Source organism: Pygocentrus nattereri, chromosome 2 (assembly GCF_015220715.1).
Source record: "Pygocentrus nattereri isolate fPygNat1 chromosome 2, fPygNat1.pri, whole genome shotgun sequence".
In the NCBI taxonomy this organism is placed as follows: domain Eukaryota; kingdom Metazoa; phylum Chordata; class Actinopteri; order Characiformes; family Serrasalmidae; genus Pygocentrus; species Pygocentrus nattereri.
The window spans coordinates 12,013,206-12,027,125 of NC_051212.1; the positions used below are offsets into that span (position 1 = coordinate 12,013,206).

Consider the following 13,920-nt stretch of genomic DNA (forward strand, 5'->3'; position numbering starts at 1 on the left):
AAGACATCAATAAGCAATGATGAGCCAGGATATAATATTTGTTTAAACCTATTGGCAACAATAGTAAAAAAAAAACCCTGTTAGTTCAGAGTGTAAATCAGTTCAACAGCTCCTTCTTGACTAATGCCATTGACCAGCAGGGGGCAAAAGAGAGGGCTCAGATGCTAAATCACGGGAGGGTGGGGTAAATCTATTGAAAAGGGTCTGATGGACTGAAAGCGAGATCATGAACTCCTTATCATTCTGTCACTCCTCATTCATCTGCGCTTTTCTCCATAAACACTAATAATGAACACAATTCAACACCTGCAAATATGGCACATTATCTTACCACATGTGTGCATATTCGAAACAAACCTTTACTGTTGTGGTGCCGGGCCGTTTCATGAAGCTGAAGTTGGCTTTTTGAATTTCCCGTTCCACCTTAAAATGGGCGCCGGAATGTAACGGCTGCGGCGTTTTAAGGTGGAACTGGAAATTGGAAGAAGAAAGCCAGTTTCAGGCTGGTCTCAGTTCGAGACTGAAAGCTTGAAGAGCCTCAGTGTTTGAGTAATTCTGCATGGGTGAACATGTGAAATGAGCTGCTCTGGTGCCCCGGGGCGCTGATCCACACTTGATTGGGGCAAAGCAGGCAGAGAGGAGCTTATTTTACACACTCACGTCATTGCTGGAGGTTGGCCATACGGGGGAGAGAGAGAGAGAGAGAGAGGGGAAAAAATCTAAAAGAAAAGAAACGAAAAAAAGAAGACCAACTGCACATGTCCTTTAAGCATTCCTTATTTTATGGGAGAAAAAAAAAAAAAAAGACAAATATACTCATCATTTGCAACAAGTCGCGCGACCTGCCTGGGTGCTCGTGGCGCTCGTACACATTAAAAGACTCCCAGGTTCTGGAAAGAAAGAGAGAGAATAATCACAAACTGACTTACAATCTATATAATTACCATCATCTGCTGCCCCCCACCCCCTCTTTTCCTCTCTGGCAGCGGAGCACTCCATCCTTTCTCTTTTTTTTTGCAGCCATGGCCTGGGGGAATGTTACATCAAAACTAATCATAACGATTAAAATCAGCTTTCTCTTTTCTTCTGAAGGGGGGAGAGAGAGAGAGAGAGAGAGAGAGAGAGAGAGAGAGAGAGAGAGAGAGAGAGGAGGCAAGTTGCAGGCAGGGCTGAGGCAGTTTAGCACAGGGGGAGTGAAAGAAAAGAAGAAGAGGAAAGAAAAGAAAAAGAAAGGGGGACAGAAACGAGGCACGTCCTTAAAGTGTAGTGAGGAATGCGCACATAGCTCTCCTCCATCCTCCGCTGGTTCGCCTTTTCCTCCCCTTCTCTCCTCGGAGGGGGGAGCAGGTTTGGTCTGGGCTAGGCTGGAGACATGAGCTAATTGTATCCTGATCTTTTTTGCCTTGAGGGGTCTCGAAGCCCCGGAGCGAGTCTCCCTCTCGGTTTTGTTCCGTCTACCTCAGCCGAGCTATTGCATTTCTCTCTGGCGTGGCGCGGGAGGCAGATCGAGGGCGAAAAGGGAGGAAAACACGGGGGGAGAGAAGGAGCGGAGCAGGAAGAAGAGAAGAAGACGAGGCAACTTTTCTGTCCATCCATGTTTCAGGTAAGGGCAGAAAGGGGGGATTTTGGTGCGGTTTTGCGCTCCGGCGCTGCGCCGTTTGACTGCTCGCTTTCACGCATGTGCTGCGCTGCGCGCCACAGAGCCGAACCCGAGAAAAGCCCTTATATATTCAAGCACTTCCGCAAACCTCGCGTCTCTGCGGCTTTTAAAAGACTCTTTTAGCGCCTCGGCGCCCGAACCGAGCACTTAAAAGTCGTGGGGTTTGATGTTGAACTGGCCGCTTGGCGTCTCTCTCTCTCTCTCTCTCTCTCTCTCTCTCTCTCTCTCTCTCTCTCTCTCTCTCTCTCTCTCTCTCTCTCTCTCTGTGTTTTAAGTCTCTCTCTCTCTCTCTCTCTGTGTTTTAAGTCTCTCTCTCTCTCTCTCTCTCTGTGTGTTTTAAGTCTCTCTCTCTCTCTCTCTGTGTTTTAAGTCTCTCTCTCTCTCTGTGTGTGTGTTTTAAGTCTCTCTCTCTCTCTCTCTCTCTCTCTCTCTGTGTTTTAAGTCTCTCTCTCGCTCTCTCTCTCTCTCTCTCTCTCTCTCTCTCTCTCTCTCTCTCTCTCTCTCTCTCTCTGTGTTTTAAGTCTCTCTCTCTCTCTCTCTGTGTGTGTGTGTTTTAAGTCTCTCTGCCTCTGTGTGTGTGTGTGTGTTAAGTCTCTCTGTCTCTCTCTCTCTCTGTGTGTTTTAAGTCTCTCTCTCTCTCTCTCTCTCTCTCTCTCTCTCTCTCTCTCTCTGTGTTTTAAGTCTCTCTCTCTCTCTCTGTGTGTGTTTTAAGTCTCTCTCTCTCTCTCTCTCTCTCTCTGTGTTTTAAGTCTCTCTCTCTCTCTCTGTGTGTGTTTTAAGTCTCTCTCTCTCTCTCTCTCTCTCTCTCTCTCTGTGTTTTAAGTCTCTCTCTCTCTGTGTGTGTTTTAAGTCTCTCTCTCTCTCTCTCTCTGTGTGTGTTTTAAGTCTCTCTCTCGCTCTCTCTCTCTCTCTCTCTCTCTCTCTCTCTCTGTGTTTTAAGTCTCTCTCTCTCTCTCTGTGTGTGTGTGTGTTTTAAGTCTCTCTGCCTCTGTGTGTGTGTGTGTGTTAAGTCTCTCTGTCTCTCTCTCTCTCTGTGTGTTTTAAGTCTCTCTGTCTCTCTCTCTCTCTGTGTTTTAAGTCTCTCTGTCTCTCTCTCTCTCTGTGTGTTTTAGGTCTCTCTGTCTCTCTCTCTCTCTCTGTGTTTTAAGTCTCTCTGCCTCTCTCTCTGTGTGTGTGTGTTAAGTCTCTCTGTCTCTCTCTCTCTCTGTGTGTTTTAAGTCTCTGTCTCTCTCTCTCTCTGTGTTTTAAGTCTCTCTGTCTCTCTCTCTCTCTGTGTGTTTTAGGTCTCTCTGTCTCTCTCTCTCTCTGTGTGTTTTAAGTCTCTCTGCCTCTCTCTCTGTGTGTGTGTGTTAAGTCTCTCTGTCTCTCTCTCTCTGTGTTTTAAGTCTCTCTGTCTCTCTCTCTCTGTGTTTTAAGTCTCTCTGTCTCTCTGTGTTTTAAGTCTCTCTGTCTCTCTCTCTCTGTGTTTTAAGTCTCTCTGTCTCTCTCTCTCTGTGTGTGTTTTAAGTCTCTCTCTCGCTCTCTCTCTCTCTCTCTCTCTCTCTCTCTCTGTGTTTTAAGTCTCTCTCTCTCTCTCTGTGTGTGTGTGTGTTTTAAGTCTCTCTGCCTCTGTGTGTGTGTGTGTGTTAAGTCTCTCTGTCTCTCTCTCTCTCTGTGTGTTTTAAGTCTCTCTGTCTCTCTCTCTCTCTGTGTTTTAAGTCTCTCTGTCTCTCTCTCTCTCTGTGTGTTTTAGGTCTCTCTGTCTCTCTCTCTCTCTCTGTGTTTTAAGTCTCTCTGCCTCTCTCTCTGTGTGTGTGTGTTAAGTCTCTCTGTCTCTCTCTCTCTCTGTGTGTTTTAAGTCTCTGTCTCTCTCTCTCTCTGTGTTTTAAGTCTCTCTGTCTCTCTCTCTCTCTGTGTGTTTTAGGTCTCTCTGTCTCTCTCTCTCTCTGTGTGTTTTAAGTCTCTCTGCCTCTCTCTCTGTGTGTGTGTGTTAAGTCTCTCTGTCTCTCTCTCTCTGTGTTTTAAGTCTCTCTGTCTCTCTCTCTCTGTGTTTTAAGTCTCTCTGTCTCTCTGTGTTTTAAGTCTCTCTGTCTCTCTCTCTCTGTGTTTTAAGTCTCTCTGTCTCTCTGTGTGTTTTAAGTCTCTCTGTCTCTCTCTCTCTGTGTTTTAAGTCTCTCTGTCTCTCTCTCTCTGTGTTTTAAGTCTCTCTGTCTCTCTCTCTCTCTCTGTGTGTTTTAAGTCTCTCTGTCTCTCTCTCTCTGTGTTTTAAGTCTCTCTGTCTCTCTCTCTCTGTGTTTTAAGTCTCTCTGTCTCTCTCTCTCTCTCTGTGTGTTTTAGGTCTCTCTGTCTCTCTCTCTCTCTCTGTGTTTTAAGTCTCTCTGTCTCTCTCTCTCTGTGTTTTAAGTCTCTCTGTCTCTCTCTGTGTTTTAAGTCTCTCTGTCTCTCTCTCTCTCTCTGTGTTTTAAGTCTCTCTGTCTCTCTCTCTCTCTCTGTGTTTTAGGTCTCTCTGTCTCTCTCTCTCTCTCTGTGTTTTAAGTCTCTCTGTCTCTCTCTCTCTCTGTGTGTTTTAGGTCTCTCTGTCTCTCTCTCTCTGTGTGTGTTTTAGGTCTCTCTGTCTCTCTCTCTCTCTCTCTCTGTGTTTTAAGTCTCTCTGTCTCTCTCTCTCTCTGTGTGTTTTAGGTCTCTCTGTCTCTCTCTCTCTCTGTGTGTTTTAAGTCTCTCTGCCTCTCTCTCTGTGTGTGTGTTTTAAGTCTCTCTGCCTCTCTCTCTGTGTGTGTGTTTTAAGTCTCTCTGTCTCTCTCTCTCTCTGTGTGTGTGTTTTAAGTCTCTCTGTCTCTCTCTCTCTGTGTTTTAGGTCTCTCTGTCTCTCTCTCTCTGTGTGTGTGTTTTAAGTCTCTCTGTCTCTCTCTCTCTCTCTGTGTGTTTTAAGTCTCTCTGCCTCTATCTCTGTGTGTGTGTTTTAAGTCTCTCTGCCTCTCTCTCTGTGTGTTTTAAGTCTCTCTGTCTCTCTCTCTCTGTGTTTTAGGTCTCTCTGTCTCTCTCTCTCTCTGTGTGTGTGTTTTAAGTCTCTCTGTCTCTCTCTCTCTCTCTGTGTTTTAAGTCTCTCTGCCTCTCTGTGTGTGTGTGTGTTTTAAGTCTCTCTGTCTCTCTCTCTCTCTGTGTTTTAGGTCTCTCTGTCTCTCTCTCTCTCTGTGTGTGTGTTTTAAGTCTCTCTGTCTCTCTCTCTCTGTGTGTGTGTTTTAAGTCTCTCTGCCTCTCTGTGTGTGTGTGTGTTTTAAGTCTCTCTGTCTCTCTCTCTCTGTGTGTTTTAAGTCTCTCTGCCTCTCTCTCTGTGTGTGTGTTTTAAGTCTCTCTGCCTCTCTGTGTGTGTGTGTGTGTGTTGTCTCTCTGTCTCTCTCTCTCTGTGTGTTTTAAGTCTCTCTGTCTCTCTCTCTCTCTCTGTGTGTGTGTGTTTTAAGTCTCTCTCTCTCTCTCTGTGTGTTTTAAGTCTCTCTGTGTGTGTTTTAATTCTCTGTTTTAAGTCTTTGTCTCTCTCTCTCTGTTTTAAGTCTCTCTCTCTGTTTTAAGTCTCTCTGTCTCTCTCTCTGTTTTAAGTCTCTCTGTCTCTCTCTCTGTTTTAAGTCTCTCTCTCTCTCTGTTTTAAGTCTTTGTCTCTCTGTCTCTCTGTGTTTTAAGTCTCTCTCTCTGTTTTAAGTCTCTCTGTCTCTCTCTCTGTTTTAAGTCTCTCTGTCTCTCTCTCTGTTTTAAGTCTCTCTGTCTCTCTCTCTGTTTTAAGTCTCTCTGTCTCTCTCTCTGTTTTAAGTCTCTGTCTCTCTCTGTTTTAAGTCTCTCTCTCTCTGTTTTAAGTCTCTCTGTCTGTCTCTCTCTCTCTCTCTGTTTTAAGTCTCTCTGTCTCTCTCTGTGTTTTCTCTCTCTGTTTTAAGTCTCTCTGTCTCTCTCTCTGTTTTAAGTCTCTCTGTCTCTCTCTCTGTTTTAAGTCTCTGTCTCTCTCTCTGTTTTAAGTCTCTCTCTCTCTCTCTCTCTCTGTGTTTTAAGTCTCTCTGTCTCTCTCTCTCTGTTTTAAGTCTCTCTCTCTCTCTCTGTTTTAAGTCTCTCTCTCTCTCTCTCTCTCTCTCTCTCTCTCTCTCTCTCTGTGTGTGTGTTTTAAGTCTCTCTGTCTCTCTCTCTCTGTTTTAAGTCTCTGTCTCTCTCTCTGTTTTAAGTGTCTCTGTCTCTCTGTGTGTTTTAAGTCTCTCTCTCGTTGTGGTGCTTGTAGCAGCTGCTGCTGCCGCTGCTGTGTGGCTTCCCTGCTTCGGCTCCTAACCGCCACATTTCGGGTCATTTTGACCCACTTCCAGCTTCCCTCGCTCACCCAGACCGGCTCCATGTTCCTGGATGCCCCAGATTTTGCAAATGAAAGGCGCCATTGTGGAGTAAATGTGCCTGAAGGCTTTTTCTGAAGACAGGAGGCACCTTTTTCTCCACACACACACACACAGACACACACACACACACACACACACACGTCAGTGCTGATTCAGTGAATCGGCCCTTTTGTAGCAGCGCTTTGAAACCAGAGCCTGTCCTCTGGCCTGGCCGTGCCCAGGTCTTCGGGTTGCTGACCTTAACTTGATCTAGAGACGTAATGCAGCTACAGTCACACTCGCGGGTCAGGAGACGTCCAAACGAAACGGCTGGTGCGAGTAAAACGCGCTGTGTTCACTCAGCACAGTGAAAAACAGACGAAGGGGGACTTTTAACGTAGAAAAAAAACTTCTACAACACTTGGACTTTCTCTCGCGAGTTCGCTGCTTTTCTCGCGATGAGAACGAGCAGAGAACAAGTTGATATAATAAAGCAATAAGGTGGCAATGCATCGGTCCCACTGGCTCCGTGCCAGGCTGTGGGCGCACTCTCTCATCGCGGTACATTACTTTCAACATCCGCCTCTTTTTCAAATTTTCCGTTCCACCTTAAACGGTGCGGCGGCTACATGGTGGCGCCCGCTCTGACTCCGCGCTGCTGCAGCGTTTAAGGTGGAACGGGAAATTCGAAGAAAGCCAACTTCGGCCTACATGGGGCACAATGACCGTGTCCAGGTCGTTCCAGGGGCGCCTGTTTCTGTCCAGGTCTAAATAAGCACTAGTGGTGGTCCTGATGTGTCCTATAGCAACTCCGTGTTAAAATCACGAGAGTGGGTGCTGACCGTCGAACGTGTGTTGGCAAGTCGTGGCCAAACAAGGCGAATCCGCTAGAGGTCGCTGTTGTTGCTGTACCAGCTGCTGTATTGGGGTGAATGAAAACCCGGTCAAGCTCTCTGGGCATTTAAGGGTCTGTGTTCTCCAAGAAAAGTGGGTGTATTTGCAGAGACTAGCAGAGACTGTGACAGTTTGGTGCACCCCCACCCAAACCACCGCCCCTCCCCAATTTCCATTGCGTTGCATTGCATGACTGGACCACCATCTGCTTCTGCAATATACTACACTCATCATTGTTCTCCAAGTTCCCATTGATTTCTAGTGCTGTAATTAGAGGCCATGCAAATGATTTATGGATTATTTAATTCATCTGTTTTTTTAGGATTAATCAGAAGCAAATAACTGCTGACTATCGAGTGGTCTTGACAACACAAGGGCAGCAGGCCACGCTCCCTCTCTTCCCGGGGTGGTCAGTACTGTGCAGATGTTCTCTTTAATTCGGTGTGTCTGTAATCAATACTGAGCACTTATTGAAGTTCATACTACATGCATAGTAGACTAGTACTAGACTACATACTAGTAGAGGTTGCGCAACTAATTTTAAGTCAAAATAGCAGTCGAGTAGTTGACTAGGTGTCATTACCTTATTAAAAAGTGTTCCGACGCCTGTCAGAAGTATTCTGTTAGTAGCTTGTTAGTAGGGGGCCGGGGTGGGGCGGATGCTGCAGTCTGAGGTGTTAGATGTGCACTCTGAGTAGTTTTTGTTGTATTTCTTTAAGTTTCAGCCTCAGGCACTCTGCCCACACCTTCCCGTTTTTTCTTGAATTTTGTTTGAAGCCGTAGGCCACAAGGAAACAAGATATCCTCGTGGAGTTGATGCCTGGTCCGCCGCCTTATTTAACACAAGTTTGTTTTGTTGCACTTTGTGCTCGATGTTATGTGACCGGTGACTTCGCATGTCAGAGAAAAGGCCCTTTCAGGCAGTTCATAGAACCTGCCCGGTCTTCCTTACGAGCCTGTATTTCTCGCACAGCTTGCCGTGCATTTTGTTTCATTTTCTGTAGTATTTTCACACAAATATGTTTTTTTTGTTTAGTTGGAAAACTCTCCTTCTGCCTGTTCACAGTGTTTGTGCTGTTGCTGTACTTCAGACGCTGTCCTCAACTAGCAGCTTATTAAATCAAATCAAATCACGTTTGTCACATTTACACAGGTGCGATGGTGAGTGAAAATCTTTGGTGTGCCGCTCTGGTGTAGTACTTAAATATGCAACAAAAAAAGAGATAAAAATATTTATACAGATTAGACTGTAAATACATACACAATATACACACGAACATACACCAGTATTGCACCAGGAATATATGAAAGCTGGGAAATAAAAGCTATGATATATACAGTTACACACATTTCCATATATGCAGTTTGTGAGTCTGAGGTATACACAGATCAGGCGTAACATTATGATCTACCACCCAAATAGCACCTGCTCTGTGAGGGTCCATGGGGGTCCAGGCCACTGAAGAACAGGGATAGAGGGGGCTAACAAAGTATGCAGAGAAACAGACGGACTACAGTCTGTAACTGTAGAACTACAAAGTGCTCCTATAGAGTAAGTGGAGCTGATAAAATGGACAATGGGTGCAGAAACAAGGAGGTGGTCAGAATGTCATGCCTGGTCGGTGTACATAATAGATTTTCCCAGACATGGAAATGGATAGAACATGTACAAGATGTCAATCTATATGTGCAGGTATGGATTTGCTGGAGTGAAGTTACAGTAAGTTGAGAGTGAGTTTGAGTGAGTGAGACTGAGGTGTGGATTGATTATGGAGATGATGATGATGATGATGATGATGATGATGATGATTTATAGATGTGCTGACAGGCTTATAGACCAATACACCAGCACTATTAGTCGACTAGTCTATGCAACCACCACATACATGCTTTATTCCTATGCACTGCACACTGATTCTGGCACTTTTGTACTGCACCATTCAAAAAGATGGTTCTTCAAGGGTTCTTTAGCAAGGAGAATAGTTCTGCATAGAACCATGAGCGCTCAGAGAGCCCTTGGCATGATTAAAGGATCCTTTGCATGGTGAAATAGGTCTTCAGGCCGATATAGATGGTTCTATATAGAATTATTTTGAAAAGGGTTCTACATAGCACCAAAATAGGTTCTTCTATCCGTGCAGTGTCAAGCTTGTAACAATAGAAGAACCCTTTTTGGTGCTGTGTAGAACTTTTTTTACCAGAAAGGGTCTATACAGAACCATCTACAGCGCATTCTCCATCAGGCTGAAGAACCCTTTCGTGATACAAAGAACCCTTTAGTCATGAAAAGAGTTCTTTTGAGTGTTCATGGTTATATACAGACATATTTTCTTTACTAAAGAACCCTGGAAGGAACCGTTTTTAAAGCATGTGCACTGTGTTCCTCTGACTCCATCTGATGCAGGGCAGAATGTGTCATAGATGTTTTATGTGGATGAACAGATCCAGCTTTTGATGATGAACAGATTGCAGATTCATGCAGTTATCAGTCATCGTATTTTAGCCATCATCCCGTATTATAATAACCTTTTATGCAGATTTTGACAATAATTGAACACATATTTCTCAAAACTCACCCTGAGCTGTGCTGGTGTATCATGAAAGTAACGTCCTTTCATCAGAGGTGTTTCTCATTACTGGGCTGTTTGTCATCTAGACTGTTTTATCTACCCTTCTGATAGAAAACCACAGTTTTATATAACTATATATTAACTTATATAATAACTATATAGAACCATGAACACTCAAAGAACGCTCTGCATGATTAAATGGTTCTTTGGGTCATGAAATGGTTCTTCAGATTGGTGGAAGAAGTGCACAAATGTGCTGTACACAGTTCTATATATGACCTTTCTGAAAAGAGTTCTACAGAGCACCAGAATGGTTTCTTCTATTATAACAAGCTTGACATCGTAACAATAGCAGAACCCTTTTGGTGCTATTATATAGGCCCATTTTTTAGAATGGTTCTATATACAGATATCTCCAGCACATTCTCCATCAACCTGAAGACCTTTCACCATGCAAAGAACCAGTTCAACACGCAGAAGGTTCTTTGAGTGTTCATGGTTCTATATAGAACCATTTTTGTTCACGAAAGAACCCTTGAAGAACCATTGTTTTAAGTGTGTAGCGCTGTTTTGAGGCATGCACATAACTCACAGTGAGGGCTAGCCTGACTAAAGTGCACCCTCCACGCCTTTTATTCACAGATTTATCTAAACCACGCTGCAGGTGTCCTCCAAGCCAAATATGTAGTAAAACGCATTTAAGTATGTGTGGATCTTTATGAACAGACCACCACATCAAACTAGTCAACCCGTAAATTTTCAGCGTTTGACGATGAACATCTTGCAGATTCACACAGTTTCTGTTTCACTGCCTGTCATTTCATTACCACGCAGACCAGAGTTCCTCGCAGTGTTTTCTTGACGCGTGAAATATCAAAGGGAAGCCAAAGCCGAATCGTTGCTTGCGGAGTCTGGTTGCGTCGGCTGCGTTTGAGGCTTTATTTACAGTGGAAAGTATCAGATTTGCCTGTTTACTTAACTGCCTTTGTAACAACGTACTCATGTGGTCATCTCCAAACGTCCCAGGAGATGAAGGAGATGAAAGCTTCAGGAAATGTTGAACTTTAATGCCTTTCTCATTTTCGAGCGCAGTAAATAAACCTGTTCATCGTCCGTGAGGGATCTCAATTGACTGACCTGCATCAGAGGCCTCACCCCTCCATGCCTCTGGAGTTGAATGGGACTGAAGATGTGGTTCTTTTCATTAACTGTTTGAAGAGAACCGTGGTTTTGGACTCTTTCTGGAGCAGCAGGCCCTTTTTCTTCTGAATATTATTGGAGGCTTTTTTCATTGTTGCCAGTGAACAGAAACCTTTATTGATCGTCCTTTTGGTTTCATTTGGCCCCTGGAGAACCCTCAGCTAGTCCGCAATTCTGGGTTACATTCAAACACACCTGAGCCAGGTAATCAGGATCCCTCTATAGCACCTGATCAGCTGGCTCAGGTGTGTTTGGAGCTGGAAGGGAATGTCCTCATGGCTGAGGGTCTGTGAGGACTGGACTGCAAATTGGTTTTCACTCAGAAAAATGGAGGTTCTTAAATAATCCTGGCTTGGAAAAAAGACAAGCTCGTCTTTAGGATTGTTAACCGTAGTGTTCATACTAGAACCTAGATTTATCGTCTTATTACTGCTCTAGCACCTTCTCTGTGCATTTCTCTGCTCCCTATTTTAAAAGTAAAGGTTCCTAAATAGTTCTTAGCTAGTGCACTCTTAAAAAAGGGTTTTTCAAGTGGTCTTTAATAAAGAAAACGGTTCTATACAGAACAGTGAACACTGAAAGAACACTTTCTCCTTCAAAGACTTTATATGATTCTATTAGAAAGGGTTCTATGTAGAACACTCAAAGAACCCTTTGCAAAATTCAGCAGTTCTTTCCATCATGAAAGCGTTCTTCAGATTGATGGTAAATGTGCTGTAGATGATTCTATGTAGAACCTTTTTTTTAAAAAAGTGTTCTATATAGCACCAAAAAGGGTTCTGCTATTGTTACTGTGTATATTGTACTGTGTAAAATATAAAAACAGAAGAACCCTTTAATGATGCAAGTAACCCTTTAATCATACAAAGGGTTCTTTAAGTGTTCTTGGTTCTACATAGAACCATTTACTTACTAAAGAATTCTTGAGGACCCATCTTTTTAAGAATGCACTGATGGAAAATGTGCTGTAAATGGTTCTCTGTAGAACTTTTTTGAAGAGTATTCTATATAGCACCAAGAATGGTTGTTCTATTGTAGCAAGCTTGACGGCACAGCAATAAAAGAACCCTTTTAGTGCCATATAGAACCCTTTTCATAAACGTTCTATATAGAACCACCTACAGCACATTCTCCATCCATTTCAAGAATGCTTTCATGATCTAAAGAACCCTTTTAATCTCACAAAGGGTACTTTGAGTGTTTATGGCTCTACATAGAACCATTTTCTTTACTCAGTAAAAACTGAGGAACCATCTTTTTAACAGTGTACTGATGGAGAATGTGCTGTAAATGGTTATATATAGAACCTTATTGAAAAGTATTCTATATAGCACCAAAAAGGGTTCTTCTATTGTAACAAGCTTGACGTCGCAGCAATAAAAGAACCCTTTTAGTGCCATATAGAACCCTTTTCATAAAGGTTCTATATAGAACCACCTACAGCACATTCTCCATCCATTTCAAGAATGCTTTCATGATGCAAAGAACCTACATAGAACCATTTTCTTTACCAAAGAACCCTTGAAGAACCATCTTTTTTAAGTGTGTAAGTGAACACAGCAGCTGCACACTATTTGACGGCCTTTAATCTTTTATTTAAGTTTATTTTGTATTAAAGTTTATTTTATTATTCTCACACATTTAATAGAACCGTCAGAACCGTCTATTAAAGGTTTTCGTAGGGAACCGAAAGTGTGTCACACTTTCTTGCCACTTTCTTTATTTTTAAGACTGGGGCAGATGAGGGTTAAAACGGGCTGCTTCTGTTCACCAAAGCCCTGAATGCACTGTATCGCTGCCCTGTTGTGAACCGAGCACCATCAGCTTAACTCCCACTAAAACACCTCACAGCGCTCCGTTTCGTGGAGATGCTAAAAACCTTTGCCCTGCGAAGCTGGAGACATGTCCTCTCAGTGAACTGTGCCTACTTGCCCCAAAGCTGCTGTAAGCGTTGGGAACTTGGTGTCGTTCATGAACGCAATGCTGGAGGATTTCGATACAGGAATGCTTGCAGTTTAAACTATAGCCACGTTTGATGTGCAGAGTTTTCCATTTATTACTTCTGTGCAGAGATGGGGTGCGAATATGTCTAGATAACAGTAACAGACATCATACTGTGTCAGAAGCACAAGCAGGTCTATTTGTGGCTGGTGTGGCTTTAGCACAGTGCTGATTGGTGAGAGATTAGCTGCTACTGTAAGCCTCATAGCTCCAGTGCAAAAGCAAAGAAGCCAAACCTTGGATACCAAATGTTTTGGCTGGTCAGCTACATTTGGGGGTGGGGGTGTAAATCTGGCTGAAAAGTTGCTTTAATTCAGTTTCAGGAGTATTTGAAGATCAACGGCAGTGACTGGGTGGTGCTTGTAGTTCCCTGCTTGCCCTGTTCATCGTCATTGATTTGTCCTTGTCCATTTAGAAGAGCATGGATGAGCAGTGAGAGACTATAATTCACACTTTCATCCAGATCTCCACAGCAATGTAGCAATTACCCCTTTTGTAGAAGATTAAGATTAAGTGACCCTTATTAGTCCCACAACAGGGAAATTTCACCTCCACATTTGACCCATCTGTGCTGTGAAACACCACATGCACACTAGTGAACACACACACTAGGGGGCAGTGAGCACACTTGCCCGGAGCGGTGGGCAGCCCTATCCATGGTGCCCGGGGAGCAGTTGGGGGTTAGGTGTCTTGCTCAAGGACACCTCAGTCATGTGCTGTCAGCTCTGGGGATCGAACCGGCGACCTTCCGGTCACGAGGCTGGATCCCTAACCTCCAGCCCATGACTACCCACTAGAAGGGGATCTATACAGTGTCAATACTAACACACACACACACACACACACACACACACACACACACACACACACACTTACATATATATATATATATATATATATATATATATATATATATATATATATATATATATATATATATATATATATATATATATATATATATATATATATATATATATAGACTTCTAACAACAGTGGAACCCCTTTAGGTCCTAAAAAATGGTTCTTTATGTTCTCAGAACTTCCAAGTACTGGTTTCACTGCACAACTGGGTCTAAATTCGGAGGTGAAATATCCCTGATGTGGGACTAATAGGGGTCACTTAAACTTCAAAACTTGGTGTTAGAAGACTTTCATCCTTTAGACTTTAGAAAATAAATGATTAAAGTTTCTTTGTATTAAGGGTTCTTCAGACTGATGGAGGATGTGCTGTAGATGGTTCTATATAGAATCTTTCCGAAACGTGTCCTGT

The 13,920-nt window shown here is 43.4% G+C and overlaps 1 protein-coding gene across 1 annotated transcript in view; it reads left to right on the plus strand.

Annotated features, from left to right (window-relative positions):
- The first annotated feature begins 1,169 nt into the window (after positions 1-1,169).
- LOC108442723 (BTB/POZ domain-containing protein KCTD1) overlaps positions 1,170-13,920 on the plus strand; it is a 38,848-nt gene continuing 26,097 nt past the window's right edge. The window contains exon 1 of the mRNA XM_017722902.2: positions 1,170-1,603. Coding sequence (XP_017578391.1) covers positions 1,595-1,603 — 9 coding nt within the window. The 5' untranslated portion in view covers positions 1,170-1,594. The remainder of the gene's footprint in view (positions 1,604-13,920) is intronic.